Below are 18,569 nucleotides of genomic sequence, written 5' to 3'. Positions count from 1 at the left end.
TAAAATCAAGAAAAACAAAGAAAAGAATTTTTAAAACTTGAAATAAATGAATTAAAAGTGAAAAAACCGTCACTACTGCCTTTGGAGCCAAGAAAAATGAACAGGACAATAAAAAGTGAAGCCTACCCGACTAACAATTTTGCTTCTATAAAGCTTTACAGGTGCTATAGTTGCTTGTGTAGAGCTTCATAGAAGCAAAATTGTTTGTACTATAGTACGTAGATCGGGAAAAAAACAAATCTTATCTCTACAAAACATTTTTTAATCCCGCGCAAGATTTTGAAGTTTGGAGAAATTAATGTCGTTTTCGATTGGTTTCACTAAAGGATTCATTCATTCTGAAATCCAATAAAACAGTTTGAATCGCTGTCACTCAATTCTGAAATTTTATATCTGTATTTGTTAATAAGCAAATAAAATTGTGAACTTTCAAACGTCAAACATTAAATAATTTTTTTTTCCTTCAAACGAAATAATATAAATTAATATTCAAAAACGGTAATATTCAACAAATTAATAGGATAGATGGGTGGTAAAATATTTTAAATAAATATAATAATGCTTTTATTTGTTTGAAAGTAAATTAAAAAATAATTTCAGAAAACAAAACAAAAGAAACTGATTGAGTGATTATTTTGACTTTTGAATATTGATGTATTAGTGCTTCTTGACTGGATTCTGATTTTGAATCGAGAAGAGATTTTCTCTTCTGAGAATAGTTTTTTCTGTCATTTTCGTACGAATAAAACAGTTTCAGAAGGCTTCTGAATGATTCCGGACGCTTCCGGAGAGCCAATCGAAAACGACATAAGTAAATTTTATCAATTTACATAGATTTTTCTTCTTTCAATTTAGGTAAATTGAATTTTTTTTTTTTTTTTGTTTTTGATTTAATTCTGAGTTTTATTTATTTCACCTTCACTTTTCAAGTATTTTATCAAAGAGTCCACCTTCATTTTGTCTGAATTTTTTTCCATTTTGTTTAATTTTTTCCTTGTCACAATTTTTCCCGCAGAATAATTGTATTCAAGCCCACACAATCTACCACCTATTTTGAACGACTCTTCCAAATGATGTAGGAACACATCCATTTGAAGGGTTCAGAGGAAAAACGGCACATGTCCACTTTTTGTCAAAAAATAAACTAATGATGAGGTCTTGTAGTATTTATTGAGCACTATCTGATGGCATCCTAACTTTTATAAAACAAATTTAAGCCTTGCTGAAAAAAAAATAAATTGTGTGCTTTTAGTACTAAATTGTATAGAGAACAAAATTTTAAAATGCGTTTTTTCTCGAAATGAGTTGGAGTGGACTTGTGCTGTTAATCTCCTTGACCCTACAGGTATATTGACTTTCGAAATGAGATAATTTGCTAAATTATTTCATTTGGGCTCTAGTTGTAATAGGCTTTTAGACCGATAACCTTTCCTATACGAAGCTGAACGCAACCATTTAACCCATGTAGATTGTGCATTATAAGCAGCATTGAAGCCAGCCATTTTCTGTACTTTACTATTTGCCTGTCAAATTCAGCGAACTTCAAACTGAGCGAAAAATTTTCCCACGTGCCATTTATTTGACATCAAAACAATTCTATTTTTTATTTAATTTTTCATAGGCAATTTTCTTAAATCTTCTGAATTTAATAAAAAAATAAACAATTTAAAAAAAAAAATGGCAAAAACAAAGAAAAACAAAAAAGGAAATTCCGATAATGTTCATGCAAAAAAAGCCAAATCAAATCCCTTTTCCTCAACTGGTAGCGGCACAAAAAAAATCAATCCCTTCGAAGTGCATATAAATAAAGAAAAATTCAATATTCTTGGAAGAACCTGCAAACATGACAAAGGTTTGCCGGGTGTATCAAGAGCTAAAGCGGTACAAAAGAGGAAACAAACACTTGGCAAAGAATTCATGCTGAAAAACAAGAGCAATGAATTCAAAGATAGACGTATCGGAAGAAATTCCGAAGTCATTAACGATGAGCTTCTGAATGCTCGTTTTGTTGCTGAAAAGATGTCTCAATTTAAGAAAACAAGTCGATTCAATTTGAATGATGATGAAGTTCTTACTCATCGTGGTCAAACGTTGGAAGAAATTGAACAATTCCGCGATAATCGATCCGATGATGATATGGATGATGAAGATATTTTGGATGGTATTTATTAAAAAGAGTTTTTTTTCCTTTCTAAAACTTAAATAATTAAAATCCCATCAATTTAGCAAACTTTACTAAAGCTGCTCATTTCGGAGGTGAAGATTCTCATCAAGATCGTAAAACAGCCATCGAAGAAATGATTGCTGAAACTAAACTTCGAAAAGCTGAATCGGCCAAGGAAAAAGATGAACTCTATGAATTGACAAACAAACTTGATAGCCATTATAAAGAGCTTATTCCACTTGTTGGGAAACTAAGTAAACCCGAAGATATTGTCAAGCCAAAGCCGGATGACTATGATAGAGCTTTGCGAGAAATGATATTTGAGCCGCGAAGTGCGGTTAGTGATAGATTGAAATCGGAAGAAGAATTGGCACGCATTGAAAAAGAACGTTTGGAAAAGTTGGAAAATGAAAGGTTGGCAAGAATGCGAGATGGTGAGAGTACGGATGAAAAACCAAATCATCGTTCAGCTGATGATTTGGATGATGGATATTTTGCTGGATCGGATGGCGAGGAAGCTGGAACATTGGCGTACGATTTGAATGGTAAGTTTTGGGTTGAAGGTACATAAATAACATTTTTTTGAGCTTGAAACCCCTAGAAAATTAAGACGCTAAGTGACATTTCTATCTAATCAGCATTTCTCTATTGCCCCTAAATTCTTTTTTAGCGTAAAATATATTAAGAAGTTAAAATAACTTTAAATTTAAATTAGGCCCACTTGCCTCATACGAATCATAAATTTGAATCTTAGGTAGGTCGAACATATCTTTTATGTTTTACTTAGTTTATTCTATGTTTGTTAATCACTTAGGGCCACTTCTGCAAAGAAACTTAAATAATTTAAGTTGAACATAAAATCTTACAGCGGAATTCATAGTCGTTACTCTTACTTGCTTACTTACTGAAGGTGACCAGCGCCGTAAGTCGGCTACAATCCATTGTGAATTTGGGCATCATAAACAAGCTTCTCTTCCAATTTCAAACGCCAAGTTGATTTATTTAGACGAAATCTTCCTCTTGTTCGGCATCCCTGTGGATTGGAGTGAAAAACTTTCCAGATCGGAGCATTGTTGTCCATTCGCTCCACGCTACATATTTACTCTTTTCGCTTCGTTAGTATCCTTGTTCAATAAAGTGGAGCGTTTATAGACTTTTCTTTTTCGACAATGGAAACATAAAAATCGGGAAGTGTCGTAATAATGCTCATTTTTCACGGAAATCTACATTTTGTGAGTTTAAGAACACAGCTGAATTGACTTGCCCTTTTTTAATTTACTACGTACTGTTCATAAATTATGTTTTATGGTCTCTGGGATCAAATCCGATTCCCAATTTCGAGTCCGAGTCGTCAAAAGAAAAAACAAAATAGGGAAGTCTCCGAAAAATTCACATTTTCTACCTAAAACAACTTTCGTTTACAGCCTGATAGTATTTATTATTTTATAAAAAAAAACCTTAAGAGCTATCAAAAACGTTACTCTGACATACCCTGACCTATTTCAATAGAAATTGCTACTCTAATAATTTACTTTAAAGCTTTATTTACAACTTAATTTTTAGACGAAATACTAGTCTATGTAACTGCATTTAAGTTATGCCGATATCTCATTTCAGTCCTAAGATATACAACATCTTGTTGTTTCCATTATTCCTACACATTTTTTATTTTTCCATTTTCGAATAAAAAAAAAGTATCAGAATAAGCTCAGAAGACCATAATGTATAAACCATAAGTTGCACGAAAAATCCAAAAACGATCCACTCTATTGTACAACCCTAGCAGTTCGATGCTTGCTTTTTTTCTCGTATCACCATCAATGCATACGGGACCAAAAATCGCCCGAAGAACTTTTCTCTCGAAACAATCCAGGATGTTTTCACACGCCTTGGTCAAAGTCCATGGCTCTGCACCATATAGCAGGACAGGGATCATGGAGTCTTGTATAGGGACACCTTAGTTGCTCGAGAAAGGGCTTTCTGGTCAATTGCCTTTTAAAACCAAAGTAGCAGCGGTTGGAAAGAGTAATTCTCCGTTTGATTTCAGCGCTGGTGTTGTATGTTTTTATAGCGGAGCCAAGGTAGACAAAAACCTTTAATATCTCGAAGTTATAGCTTTAACTGTTTAATACGTGAGTCGGTGTTGAGTGTCCTTTTTTGAGGACAGCAAATGCTTGGTTTTGCCCTCATTTACAAATTTACAAATTTTTGCCGCTTCAGCTTGATTGCTCACAAAAGTGATACTGATAGCACGCAGTGTTATTTGCCTATGTTGTTCGGTATTATTCTTTCAAGGATGATGTAAAAGAGGTCGCATAACAGTGCGTCGCCTTGTCTAAAACCTTTTTTTTTACATCAAAGGTATCGTTATAGCAGCGTGCATTCTTTATCGTCATCCTGCAAAAAGGGACGAGCTTGGCAGGGATGCCAAAAATAGACATTTCTCTATACAGCCCGTTTAATTTAAGACTACTTGGGAAACCGGAGTCAAATGTGGTGACACATTTTCTAACTCGTTTAATCTGATTGCTAGAGTTCCACAGAGTTTGATTTTGGGTCCAATCTTATTTTGCATATTTATTAACGATCTACCATTAGTGTGCAAAAATGACATGTTTCATCTCTATGCAGATGATTTTCAAATTTACCTTTCTCTACCGTTTAACTTATTGTTATTGGAGAACTTATCTTACAGAATAAACGAAGTCTTGTAGCTGATTTTTGAATGGACTATTTGTAATGGCTTAATGCAAATCTCAAATAATCGCCATTTCTAAACTTATGGTGGTCTTCTAAAGCTTAATATGTTTGCCAGTTTTTAGGCCTACCTTTCTTCTTATTTCTTGTTGGAACGTTGTAATATATTGCCCTTTGACGGAGTTCTCAAGATTTCTCCTTTGAACATGGCAATGCCAACTGAGTCGTTCGCGTTTTTGTTAGATGGTATTTTTAACCTGATTATATATTTTTTTCTTATGTCATTGTCCCTTAGCCTCATATTAGCCTTGCTGATAATAATTATGAATATTTCAACAGAAGCCAAATTTGAATCGTAAATACTTTTTTTTTATAGGCGAGTCGCTATCAAACGACAATAAAAAGCCTGCCAACGAAGAGGAAAGCGACGCAGAAAAGGCAAACAGTGAAGAAAGTAATGCAGAAGAAGAATCAGATGGAGAAATGAATAATGAAAATAGTGCAGAAGATGAATCTGAAAATGAAGAAAACGAAGACGAAGATGATGACGAAGAAGATGATGAAGAGGATGACGATGAGGATGCTTTGAGTGATCTAAAAGTGTCAGATAGCGAATCTGAAACAGAAGAAATCCCAGAAAAGAAGCCCACATCAGTTAAAACAAAAAAAGTTTTAGACAAGCCAAAAAACCAAGATAAGCCTAGCACTGATAGTAAACTACCGTTTGCAATAGATATGCCTTCCAATTATGAAGAGCTTAAAGAAATTTTAAGCCAGCACTCTCCCAATGATCAAGGTATTTTAGTCGAACGTATCATAAAGTGCAATCATCCTAAATTAGATCCCAAAACTAAGGAAAAGATTAATAAACTTTTCGCCTACCTTCTTCAATATATTAATGACCTTTTCACTGATGCTTCCACAGAAGATGTATCTCATTCATTTCAAGTATTTGATAAAATTAATCCTTTCTTATATGACTTAATACACATGAACCCGGAAAAGGCATCACTCTGCCTTCTTGATGTTATTCAGGAAAAATATTCAGAATACAAGAAAAATAGTAAATCATATCCAGGTTTGGATACTCTTGTCTTTTTTAAAATTGTCTCAAATCTTTATACAACTTCTGATTACCGACATAACGTAGTTACACCATGCTACGTTTTTATTAGTCATATATTATCCAAAGCCCGAGTGCGAACAAGGCAAGATGTTGCAATGGGTCTTTTCTTAGTCACTGTTGTACTAGAGTATTCTCAATTATCTCGCCGCTTTGTTCCATCAGCATTAAATTTCCTTCTTGGTGTTATTTATATGTCACTTCCAAAGAGGGCAATTGAGAATTTGAAAATAGTTCCACCATTCATGTCAACGGGTCCATTTAATAAGCTCTTAGCAATCGGTGAAAAGCCAGAAGAGAAAATGCTGGAAGTCGATAATCTTCTCACAGCAGAGGATTTGGTTACTACTACAATCTCTGTTGATTTCAAAATTCGAGCTCTTAATTCAGCTTTAATGCTAACTAAAGATATATTTGATGGAATTTCCGAAAATATTGGTTCAAATTTTTTGGCAGAGCCATTTGTTCCCATGATGGAAAGAATCAATCTTGACATATATCCTAAATTTGTGGAATCGAATTATGAAAAAACAATGTCTACTCTTTCGAGTTTGGTGGAGAAACCCTTGAAGAAACTCGTACCACCTGAAAAGAAACCCAAAGCTCTTCGTCTTTTTGAACCTCGCATAGAAACGGTTTATGATGATAAGCGTCGTCCGAAAATATCGAAGGCGAAGGAAGAAAAGGTTAAACTTATTCATAAAATTCGACGTGAGACAAAGGGTGCAGTTAGAGAAATTCGCAGAGATACTGAGTTCTTGCAGAAAATACGTATCAAACAACAGATTCAAAGGTAAGTTTAAGTTTTTCATTAAAAATGCTGGAGTGATCTCATTTTTATTATTTCTTTTTTAGTGATCAAGAGCGAAAGGAAAAAGTTAAACGGATATACCAGGAAGCTTCAGTTCAACAGGGAGAACTTAATGAACTTAAGAGGCAAAAAACAAAAAAGACATAAAACAAATGTAGTTCTTATTGTTTTAGGATTTTGTTTTAATTTTTTAAAGTTTATAGGATATATAAATGTATATACATTACATTAAACGAAATATCTAAGGATGTAATAGACGAAAACTAATTTTTACTCAATATTTTAATTTTCTTTTTTGGAGAGTATTTGTAGTAAAAACCTGATTAAAATTGGATATTCTAAAATGTTAAATTGACAAAAAAAAAGGTAACAGGATCATTTAGAAAAAATCTTAGCTTATGGCACATGATCTTAGGTAAAGTACATATAACTTAACTTATTGATATTTTAAAAGCGATTCATCTTGGTGCCAGCCATTTTTATACTACTCACAATAACTTAAAAATACTGCATTTGTATTCATCTGTAATTTCCATATGCCCTCATTATAATGACTGCAAGACTTGGACATCTCATACATACAATTCAAAGACCTTTTCAAAAATACCAACAATTTTATACTATCACACACTCAAAAATTGTTGTGCCATCTCGGTCTATTTAATTTTCGAAAAAAAAACAGAGATTTTCGAAGGCCGATAAAATTTGAAATAGTAAGTAGGTAACAACATTATAGTTCTTACTTTGTATAGGACGGTCTAAGTACCTTTACCCAGTAAACATACTTTTTGTGAATAAAAGAGCAAAATAATGATCCTAATTGGGTGTATGTACTATTATGTACACTCAAAGACACATTCAGAAATTTTTTTCATATTTAATTGAGGAAAATGTTTGTGCATCTAATCTAATATCTCCTAAAAAAACGCATAACTCCCATATAACATTTTCGAGGTATTGCAATTTTCTCAAAAGCTGCTCTAACGATTTCGATCAAATTTGGCGTAATGAGAACTGTAAATGCTTCTGATAAGACTGCTATTATTTTTTCTCAAAAAAGTTTCCCCTACCCAAAATCATCATTTTGTCATAGCCCCAACACGTGTACAACGTTCAAACAAAACGTTATAGCTTAGTTTCAAATGCAGTTATTCTTAAATTAGTCTCATCTATCTATAGCAAAAAAAAATCAACTCTCTGCGACTTCGCGTTTAGATTTTAGCCCAAACTTCATCTTTCCGTTTTACCCCTGTTTACCCTATTAAATGACGGAATTTTTAAAAATCCGTCATTTGGATTAAGCTTTAGGTTATTATCTTTTAAATAAGCTATAGAAGATTTTTGTATCTCTAATAGTTTTTTTTTTTAATTTTGAATTTAAATTTTTGCCGCACTGCGAAAGTGCGAGAGTGGAACGGGAGAAAATGGCGTCACTTTTTTGTGGTAGCTGCCATGGTTCATCGATTTATAAGACGTTATCACGTGAAAAATCGGATAATGTAAATATGGCATTTCGGATTTCTAAAAAAAAACTGTCATCTATGCTCTTGGCATATAAAATTTTTAATGTTTAAAATTTAATATTTTAAGTGCAATATATAATTTAATTTGGACTACAAGAGCAAGTACGTGCGACCCAGTCGTGCATTTAATTTGAAAGCAATCGGTTAACATCTGTTTTTCTTTATTTCAAATAAATGTTATCATTGTTCAATAATTTGAATTTGGCGGACTACAAAAAATACACGAACATTTTAATGAAATAGAAAATTACAACTCCACACTTTATTTTTATGGAGTTAGCATAAGTCAATTTTTTTTCGAAAAGTTAAGTATGCAGAACTATTTAAAAATAAATGCACGGGTCGCATGAACTTGCTCTTAGGGTTCAAGTTGCTTAAAATTTTAAGAGTATTTTATATAAAGACTTAGAAAATGTATTTAAAAAAAAAAAACTAAAAATTCATTTTTCAAAGCAAAAAAAACCACACCTGAAATCATATTGAGCGCTAAAACAAGTATCCAATTTTATTTCTTTTATTAAGGAGCATTTTTAGAAGAAAAAAATCAAAATCGTTAGAGCCTTTTTATAAAAAAAACTAATTTTTTATAGGTAAATCATTTTTGAAAAAAAAAAATTCAAATAAAATTTCGGTTCCATTTTGAAAAAATTACCAATCAACATCTAAAACCGAAATTTTGAAAAAATTCAATGTCCCGTTTTAGAAAATCAATCAATCAAAAAAAAAATTTTTTTTAATAGTTCCAAAGATATTCAATGGTCCTAATCACACTTTACTCCTTTTTTAAAAATAATGTTTGATCTTAATGGTCAAAACAGCACACCTCAGTCCAAAATTCTAAAAGTTCCTTTTTCGTTCCTGTTGTTATTTTTTTTACTTATTTAATCTTGGTTTGTTGACACTCGATTATCTTTTAATCAAGGATTTTTCTATGGCAGAATCCTTGATTAAAAGACAATCGACTGTGAACAAACTGGCGCTTAGTTTAAAATTAATTCCATTATAAGTAGTAAGGACACAACTCGAAATAATCTTTTTCTTGGCCGAAAAACAGTTTGGTCAAAACAACATATCTCACTAAAAACATAACAAGCTTAAGAATTAAATTTTGTTTACTATATTTGTGTAAATACCTTTTTATTATTTAAAAAAAAATTGCATCCCAATATAAGTAAAACTGGATTTGGAGGAATTTTTCTAACTTTAAAATGTATTTATCTCAAAACGAAGGTTTTGGAATTATGTTGTTAAAACAAAACTCCTTAGATTTGTACTTGCAACTACAAGTCTACAAGTAAAATCCATAGTTTTATGAAATAGGCGCCATCATCACCTACTGTTTTCCTATCTGGTTCACGGTGACAAAATCCCACCTAAACAAGTTAGCAATCCTGGAGAGGAAGATCTTAAGGATCTGTACAGGCATGCACTACGATAGGATACGCAGGAAGCACGTCAACAACAAGAGACTGTATGAAGAATCCCAAATTATAAAACTCGACAAGTATCTTATCCAATCAAGCAGAAGTTGCCTACAGAACCTGAGCAACCATCCAAACCCAATAATAGGAAGAGTCATAAACCAGCCAAGACAGCCTAACCAGCGGTACCTAGAAGCTAAGGAACTTTTGGATGAGGATTTGATATCAACCAACGACGAAGAGAACATCCCCTTCTACGCTGATCCTGGATCAGCTCACTATCGTGGCTGAAAGCCTCACCCCCTCCCTAGTCCAACCTTCACAATGACAACCGGACTTGAACAACCTGAGTTAAGAAGCTGCCAGCAGAATTAATATTTAAAACAAACACAATTACAATTAAATGTAAATTTAGCTTATAAAAAAAATCAATGTAAAAACGTTAGGCCCCTTTTGTGCCAACATAATACTAATATAATCAATGTGAATGTTTAGATAACTAGCTTTAAGCAAATTGTATATATAAGCTGCGTTCCTTTGGAAATATTTATCTACTTTTTAGTACTTAAAACTACTTTGAACTACTTTGCTATACTGAAAAAGTAGTTCAAAGCAGCTTTAAGTACTAAAAAGTAGATAAATATTTCCAAAGGAACGCAGCTATAATTACTGTTCAATGAAAATATCGTTAAATCGTTAAAAAAAAAAAAATGAAATAGGCGCCTGTTGTTTTAAAATTTTAATACGAAATAAATAAATTGCACGACTGGGGTCGCACGTACTTGCTCTTATGCTTAAAGTAACTATAATGTTAAAGCTTTTTATTCAAGAAATTTAAAATTTGATATTTTGAAGAAATTTCATAAGTAGTATAAAAAAATTAAATCTGTTTTTATAATTAATAAAACTCCGTTTTAAAATATCTTAAAAAAAAAAAAACAAATATGCCATTTTATTTCTCATATAAAAAGTTATTTTTAGAAAAAAAATTTTGAAAATTGTAGGAGCCGTTTTTTAAAAAAATAATTTTTTATATATAAAATTTTTTTAACATTTTTCAAAAAAAAAGTTGGTATGCCATTTTGAAGAAATAATTAATTTACACATAAAAACTTAATTTCAAAATTTTTCATTGATCCGTTTTCAAAAAATTGATTTTTCAAAAAAAAAGTTTGAAATATTTTTTAAAAAACCAAAAATGCGTTTTTTGAAAATTTTCTAAAATTTTAATATTATCTTTACTTACACACTTTTGTATAAAAATTTTCATTTAAATCGGGTTAATTTTGTACGAGATATTCAGAAACGAAAAAAACCGTTCTATGACAGGTACCGTTAATAACGGTTCAAAAAATATTTTTTTTATTTAAAAAGTTGGCCCTTATGTGTAGTACTACACACAAAAATTTTAATCAAAATCTTTAGAGCCGTTTTTGAAAAAAATTACCTTTTCTATTTCCGTTATATGGCAGGTACCGTTAGTTTTGGTCATAAAAAAAAAATTTCAATTTCCCCTCTAGGGAATCACCAAAAACTGCTAACTACCAAGTTTGAAGAAAATCACTTCACTCGTTTAGGCTGCAGCTCCAGATAGAGACAGACAGACAGACAGAATTGCCGGACCCACTTTTTTGGCATTCTCCATCATCGTAATGTCATGTAAAATTGTTATCTCGAGTTCGATTTTTTTTACGAATCCTAAACTTGCCCTATAGTACCTATATCGCAAGTAAAAAGAAGTCAAAGTATAAGTTTTCAATGTAAGCCCCATAGATTTTTTTTTTTATTTCAAAGAAACAACAAAAACAAAGAAATTTATAAAATTCATGTTGCTTCCTTTAACCATGCTTTTCAAAATACTCCTTCGAGTCATTTACATCTGGTTTAATTGTATCGGGATTAGATTCAGGATTCCAATTAGCTGGACAGACTTCACCGTGTTTCTCGACAAATTGAAAACCTTTAATCAATCTTAAGCATTCATCGACTGATCTTCCAACTGGCAAATCATTAACCGAGTATTGACGCAAAACACCATTGGCATCAATGATAAATGTTCCACGTAATGCAATTCCATCATTTTCGAGTAGAACTCCATAATCGGAGGAGATTTTTTTTGTAATATCAGAGAGTAGAGGATATTTTAAAGCTCCTAATCCACCAGCTTTACGTTCGGTATTACACCAAGCCAAATGGCTGAAATGTGAATCAACCGAAACTCCAACAACTTCGGTATTCAAATCTTTGAATTCTTTAATGCGATCGCTAAATGCTAAAATTTCAGTTGGACATACAAATGTACTATAAAAAAAGGAGTTTTATTTAGTTTTTAAGTGGAATATACGAATTAAGCTGACTTACAAGTCCAAAGGGTAAAAGAATAGTAGCAAGTACTTTCCTTTATAATCGGATAATTTGATTTCTTTAAAGTCATTTCCGATTACAGCCAAACCTTTAAAATCGGGAGCAGCTTGTTGGACTTTTGCTACACAAAGTGGAAAAGCTGGAAATGAAAGGATTTAAATTATTTTGTTTGAAGAGAAGAAAATTGTAAATTACTTACTTTTGTGAAATAACCTATTGGTGATTTTGGTTTGGTTTTGAAAGTCTTTTAGCAAAACTGGAGTCTGGCAAAAAACAGTAGGAAAATTACGTAATGTTATTTAAGTATTATGTTCTTGTAATATACTTACGTTTCGAGCTAGATAACGAAGGAAGGTAGACATTGTTGAATTTTGTTTCAAATACTTCGTATTTTACTTATAATTAAAAAAATTAGAAGGATTTTCTTTTCAATAAATTACCGGTAAAATGGAACTTATTTGATCAAAAACCAATAAGCTTTCTTTGTTTTGTCTGACTTTCTTTAAACGTCAAAAAAAAATAATCCAACTACTGTCACGATGACAGTTTGTTTTTTTTAATAACGAGTAAAAGAAGGCGCGTCCCACAAAAGGAATTTTTTGTTTAAGACGGTGTTCACATTGGCCTGAAATCACAGACTCTTTTTGAGAGATTCGCAATAGGCAATACACGAATACACACACGAAATAGCTTTTCTTTTGCAGAAAAAAAAAAGAAATTCGTTAGGGAAACGATTTGTTTCATTTTGTTTAAAACATAAACCATTGCTGAGATTAAGCTAATTCGAAATCGCCAAAAATTGGTTTAGCTAGTAAAAGTGAGTGAGTAAGTCGGCCTGATATTTTAGCGGTTATTTGTTTAAAAAACTGTTTCTTATAACAGCTTTATTTACAAATGAAAAAGTAATTGGATTGGCTTTACAAACCGGTATAGCACAATTACCCTTAAAGGCTTGGCCACACTGCAGGGTATGCGGTAGCGGTACGGGTAGCGGTGAGGGTACTTGTATGAAAAAAATTCCAAACTGACACATCAACGTTCAGGTGTGGAATTTTTTTAGTACAAATATCGTTACCGCTATACCGCCTTAAGGCTTGGCCACACCGAAGGGTACATGCGATAGCGGTACGGGTAATTGTATGAAAAAAATTCCACATCTGAACGTTGATGTGTCAGTTTGGAATTTTTTTCATACAAGTACCCGTACCGCTACCGCATGTAGGGTACAAGGGTACATGCGGTAGCGGTAGCGGTACTTGTATGGAAAAAATTCCAAACTGACACATCAACGTTCAGATGTGGAATTTTTTCATAGAATTACCCGTAGCGCTACCGCATGTACCCTTCGGTGTGGCCAAGCCTTTAAGAAAAAGCAACAAGCCTTTATTTTTAATAATTTTTTTTCAAGTTAAGTCAACTTTTTAGAAAATTTCTTCTCCTAGCTTTTTGGCACAATTCTGGTGAATCATCCTGTTTATAGCCTGTTTTCACTACAGCCCAAATGGAATAATTTCGCAAATAAAGTCAGTTCAAATTTCAAATTAAATTTTTTTCTATAGGTACGATTTGACATTCGAAATGAGATAATTTGCGAAATTTTCTCATTATTGAGCTCTAGTGCTGAAAACAGGCTATATTAGGGTTGGGGTAAAAATTCTGCCGGGGTCAAAATAATTTTTTCAAATTCTGTTTTCAAAATTCTGTTTTTCAAAATTCTGCTTTCCATAATTATTCTGTTTTACAAAACTCAACCAAAAATTAAAAATAGTTTGGAAAATCGTCGCCCGAGAGTTGTTTTGTCGTAAACGCCAAAATGCACTTTTTTAAACTGGATATGTAGTAATAGGTTTTAGAACGTTCTCTTTTCATTTCTGTTATCAGATTTGTCCTATCGTTTACCGTTACTGAGATAATTAGTGTTCATTTTGTCGTATATCCACAAAATAAGCATCGGATTAGCGTTGCCCAACTAGCACAACGGCTTCTATAAATTGAGATCTCGCAGGTACTGCTTTTTATACAGCTTGTATTGAGCTTGCTTCAGAATTTAATTACTTATAGAAGTTCGAACTTGTTTAACAACTTCTAATAAGTTGTTTAAATACTGTTAAAGAAACTTAAACGAAAAAAGCTTATTTTCGGAAAAGCCTACTTAATGAATTTATAGAAGCTTTAGAGAAATTACCAAGTTTAGTATTTGATTTTTGGTTTTGATATTGAATAATCTAGTTGGGACACTTTTTGGTTTTGACATTGAATTATTTAGCTCGGACATTTTTTTTTTGACATTTCTGCTATTTGAACTGATTAAGTTTTTGACTTCATTAATGAATATAATAGGATGGCCGAGTGGGTAGAGTGGCGGACTGCCACCAAGCAGATACGAAGTTCGATTCCTGGGTGTGGTAAAAAAATTATATACTTTTAAAATTATTATTAATAGATATACGAAAAACAAATGGAATATATATAATTCCAGATCGAAAGATAAAATTCATGATTTAAAATCAAATAAAAACCAGTTAAAAAATAATTTTTTTTTGTTTTTGTAGTTGTTTTTTTAATTTCGATAAGACATGTATTAAAGAGCTATAAAAGCTCTTCCGAAGCTATCTGTCAAATCTCAACTTTGTGTAAGGCTTCTGTAAAGCTTCGTTTAAACTTCTTATAGGGGGTCAAACTTGTATAACGTTCTCCTTTTTCCATGCCCAACAACCTTACTAAAGCTTAAAAGAAGCTGAAATGTAGCTTTTGTAAAACCTTAATCGAAGCTGAAATGTTAGTTGGGTGGTTTGTCATAAGCGCCAACTTTTGGCGTTTACGACAAAAATTCTATGTATTTTTCAGCTTTTTTTTTCTTCAGTATTGGTTTGTCGTACGTCGTACAAAACAGATACGGTAGAAAATTTCGAACTTGTTTTGTCTTACATGTATGTAGGTATATGACCCAAATAGAATATAAACAAATATAATAAATATAATATTTATTGAAAATAAGGACTTCATGTGCTATAAGGACAACGAATTTAAAAACTAAGGGCTGCATTAAGCTTTGCGCTACTTAAGGTTTTGCACTATTCCTAGAGGTGCAACCCTGCAAACCAAACCTCAGTAGTTTAGGGGAAATTACAACCACCAACAAAGTCTATACTTTGTAGGTGTATGTGTTTCCTTATTTACCAAAATCTCTCCCCTCAAAATATTGTAGTTTTGTTTCTCCTGAAAAAAATAAACTCTTTGGTAAATGGGAGGAAAAGAGAGCGATGTATGCAATGCACAAAGTTTTGTCTCTTTTGTAATGGCGGCGCGCCATTGATTTGACTTTTCCTGCATTTTATATTTTCTAGTGAAACCTTGATAGCCGCAGCAACATATTCGTTAAGAAAAAAAACATTTCTGTGCTCCATTTGATAGATAAATAGAACAATTTAACTTAAAAAATAAATAAAATCTTCTCAGTGTTATTTGTGAAAACTATTTTCTAAAAAAAAACAATCTACCGCACAAATTCTTCGGCACGCCACATAAATTCCACCACCATTTCCACCATCAAAATGCACAGCCTCAGCCTTGTGCATTTAGAAAAAAAATGACACAAAAACAACCACCAATTGATTTGGAAAATAAAGGTATGCTGATTATAAAATTGATAAATTATAAAGTTGTTGATTTTTCTGTCTTTTAGTGGCGATCAATTCCAGACATCATTGACTGAGTTTACAGCAGCTTCAACATTGAGCATTTACAAAAAAAAAATCAAAACAAGATAAAAAAACTACCACCAAAGTGCAGACTGCAGAGTATTTTTTTCTTTTTCATTTTTCTTAACTGGCCAGGCTACAGTCGCGTGCCCAAGGATCTCTTTTTTTTATTTATTTTTTTTTTTTCAAAAAAAACTATTTTGTGTTTTTCCAATAAAATATTAAAGAATAGTTGTTTAAAAAAATTGTTTGTTTGTTTTGAAGATTTTTTTTATTTTCAGATGAAATTAAAATATAGATTTTAGCAGTACGGATATAAACCGATGAAAGTGCTCCAAATAAGTACTTTAAAAGTACAAGTTTCAGTGCTTTTTCTGTAGGTAAAAAAGTACTGCAAAATGTACATCAGAACCACTTCCAGAAGTGCTTCGCTGATGCACTTTTGAAGTACATTTGTCTGTACTATTAATGGAGGGGAAATTTATTTCATCTTGCATGCAAGAAAGAGATAGCTGCTTCACGTATTCTTATATACAGAAAGTATATAACTGAGTTTTTTCCCGGGCTCCTATCTTTTTTCAGTGGAAAAGAAGTACTTCTTTTACGTACATATTTCACCGGTTTTTTCTGTAGTTCTGCGTTTGCTGGGAAGGAAGAAAAAAGTGCATCTGAGAGACATCTCAAATGTTGTATATTTTGTCATGGTTCTTGTCGTTTCCCTGCAAACCAAACCTCAGTAGTTTAGGGGAAATTACAACCACCAACAAAGTCTTTACTTTGTAGATGTATGTGTTTCCTTATTTACCAAAACCTCTCCCCTCAAAATATTGTAGTTTTGTTTCTCCTGAAAAAAATAAATTCTTTAGTATGGGAGGAAAAGAGTGCGATGTATGCAATGCTCAAGGTTTTCTCTCTTTTGTAATGGCGGCTCGCCATTTTCCTGCATTTCTAGTGAAACCTTGATAGCCACAGCAACATTAGCTAAGCAAAAAAAAACATTTCTGTGCTCCAAAATAAAACAATTTAATTTGAAAAAATAAATATCGTCTTAATCAGTGTTATTTGTGAGAATTATTTTCAATACACAATGTGTAGTAGCAAAAATTCTTCGGCACGCCACAAAAATTCCACCACCATTTCTTTCCATCATCAAAATGCACAACCTCAGCCTTGTGCATTCAGAAAAATTAAAATAAAAAAAAAATGATACAAAAACCACCACCCATGGATTTGGAAAATATAGGTATGCTTATTTTAAAATAAATAAATTATATAATTGTTGATTTTTCTGTCTTCTAGTGGAGATCAATTCCAGACATCAATGACTGAGTTTACAGTTCGAAATTTTCCTCCACGCCATCCAGAACGAGTGAAACGAATCTTATGTTTAGTAGAGACTACAATACCTGAGTGTGATCCACAGACTTGTAGTGTAAGTTAAAGAGATTCCCTTCTGCTCTTTGTGAAGCTGATGGTACTATTTTTTTTCTCAGGTCTGCACCCTCCGACCACTTGTTGATGTGTTCGCTCTAATCCAAACAACATTCAACAATTCTATGTCGAGTATAAAAATGACGTCAGAGACTCCTTGCCCGCCACACTATTGGATGAAGTCCGTTCGAGTGGCAATCAAGATGTGCAAGTTCGTATTACAAATAAATTGCGAGGAAAGCATTTTGTTCCCCTCAACAGTTGTGTGCATGAAGCGACTCTCCTTCGTTTAGTGACAAAGAATTTCCAAAATTCCTGACGTAGATGTAAGATTTAAGAGAAATTCAACGCCAACATTCCTCATAGAAGTCTGAAGTAAAGTGTCACACAAGACGTTCATGTTTTGATATACAATTCGACTGAATAAATCTAAATCTTTAACCAAAGTTTTAACTTCAGAGTTTATTTGTAATTTCATTTGTAGTTTCAAAAGGTTTAGATTTACTAGGAACAAACTACTTCTCTTACGTACAAATTTCCCCACTTAATTACGTACTTTTAGATATGGAGTTTCAGTGGTTTTTCTGTAGCTAAAAAAGTACTGGAAGATGTACATCAGAAGCACTTCCAGATGTGCTTCGCTGATGTAGTTTTGAAGTACATTTGTCTGTACTTTTAATGGAGGGGAAATTCATTTCATCTTGCATGCAAGAAAGAGATAGATGCTTCACGTATTCTTATATACAGAAAGTATATAACTGAGTTTTTTCCCGAGCTCCTATCTTTTTTCAGTGGAAAAGAAGTACTTCTTTTACGTACATATTTCGCCGGTTTTTTCTGTAGTTCTACGTTTGCTGGGTTGTTCCTGCCGCTAGATACTTGACCTCATCCTCGGTCGCAAGTACCGCTAATAAATATGTACACTTGTTGATCTTCTATCGAACACAAGATCAAGAAGTCGACCGTCGGTCGCGGGCGCCGCTTCGTTCAAGCGCGTTGTCTTGAGCGAAGTGAAAAAAGGTTGCAGTTTTATTGTTTTATTGTTGTACACTTATTGATCTTGTCACTTCGTTCGCGCGCTCTGTCTTCAACGAAGTAAAGTGAAAAAAGGTTTCTGTTTTATTGCTGTATACTTATTGATCTTGTATCGAACACACAAGATCAACAAGTCGACTGTAGTCGTGGGCGCCGAGCCCGTGGCGCCTCTTCGTTCACGCGCGTTGTCGTGAACGAAGCGAAAAAGGGTTGCTGTGAGTTTTGTTATTGCACCCGCTCGCAAAAAACACCTGCGGTAGAAAAGTGGAATATAAAAGCTCTTCAATATTTAAAACATA

General features: G+C 32.8%; 3 protein-coding genes across 4 annotated transcripts; 2 read left to right on the top strand and 1 right to left on the bottom strand.

Moving 5' to 3' along the window:
• The first annotated feature begins 1,591 nt into the window (after positions 1–1,591).
• Positions 1,592–7,073, top strand: LOC129915342 (nucleolar protein 14 homolog). The gene is made up of 4 exons (XM_055994839.1): positions 1,592–2,161; positions 2,227–2,709; positions 5,238–6,777; positions 6,840–7,073. The coding sequence occupies exons 1-4, from the start codon at positions 1,678–1,680 to the stop codon at positions 6,940–6,942; spliced, it is 2,610 nt and encodes an 869-aa protein (XP_055850814.1). The 5' UTR covers positions 1,592–1,677; the 3' UTR covers positions 6,943–7,073.
• A 4,414-nt stretch (positions 7,074–11,487) lies between these two features.
• LOC129916046 (peroxiredoxin-2) lies at positions 11,488–12,621 on the bottom strand. Its single transcript, XM_055995807.1, has 4 exons — positions 12,433–12,621; positions 12,303–12,366; positions 12,101–12,242; positions 11,488–12,040 (listed from the first exon to the last, which is right to left on the bottom strand). The coding sequence occupies exons 1-4, from the start codon at positions 12,463–12,465 to the stop codon at positions 11,578–11,580; spliced, it is 702 nt and encodes a 233-aa protein (XP_055851782.1). The 5' UTR covers positions 12,466–12,621; the 3' UTR covers positions 11,488–11,577.
• Positions 12,622–16,713: 4,092 nt separating this feature from the next.
• On the top strand, positions 16,714–17,664 carry LOC129915803 (dnaJ homolog subfamily C member 13-like). Of its 2 annotated transcripts, XR_008772372.1 has the most exons (3): positions 16,714–17,047; positions 17,104–17,236; positions 17,298–17,664. XR_008772372.1 is itself a non-coding variant. In XM_055995490.1 (2 exons), the coding sequence occupies exons 1-2, from the start codon at positions 17,126–17,128 to the stop codon at positions 17,526–17,528; spliced, it is 342 nt and encodes a 113-aa protein (XP_055851465.1). In that variant the 5' UTR covers positions 17,066–17,125; the 3' UTR covers positions 17,529–17,664. The 2 variants fall into 2 exon arrangements, 1 of the variants encoding a protein (XP_055851465.1); XM_055995490.1 differs by lacking the exon at positions 16,714–17,047 and having other exon boundaries at positions 17,066–17,236.
• Positions 17,665–18,569: the final 905 nt, after the last annotated feature.

Source organism: Episyrphus balteatus, chromosome 3 (assembly GCF_945859705.1).
Source record: "Episyrphus balteatus chromosome 3, idEpiBalt1.1, whole genome shotgun sequence".
NCBI lineage: Eukaryota > Metazoa > Arthropoda > Insecta > Diptera > Syrphidae > Episyrphus > Episyrphus balteatus.
The sequence above is the reverse complement of the archived record's forward strand: the minus strand, read 5'-3'. Positions and strand labels throughout refer to the sequence as shown.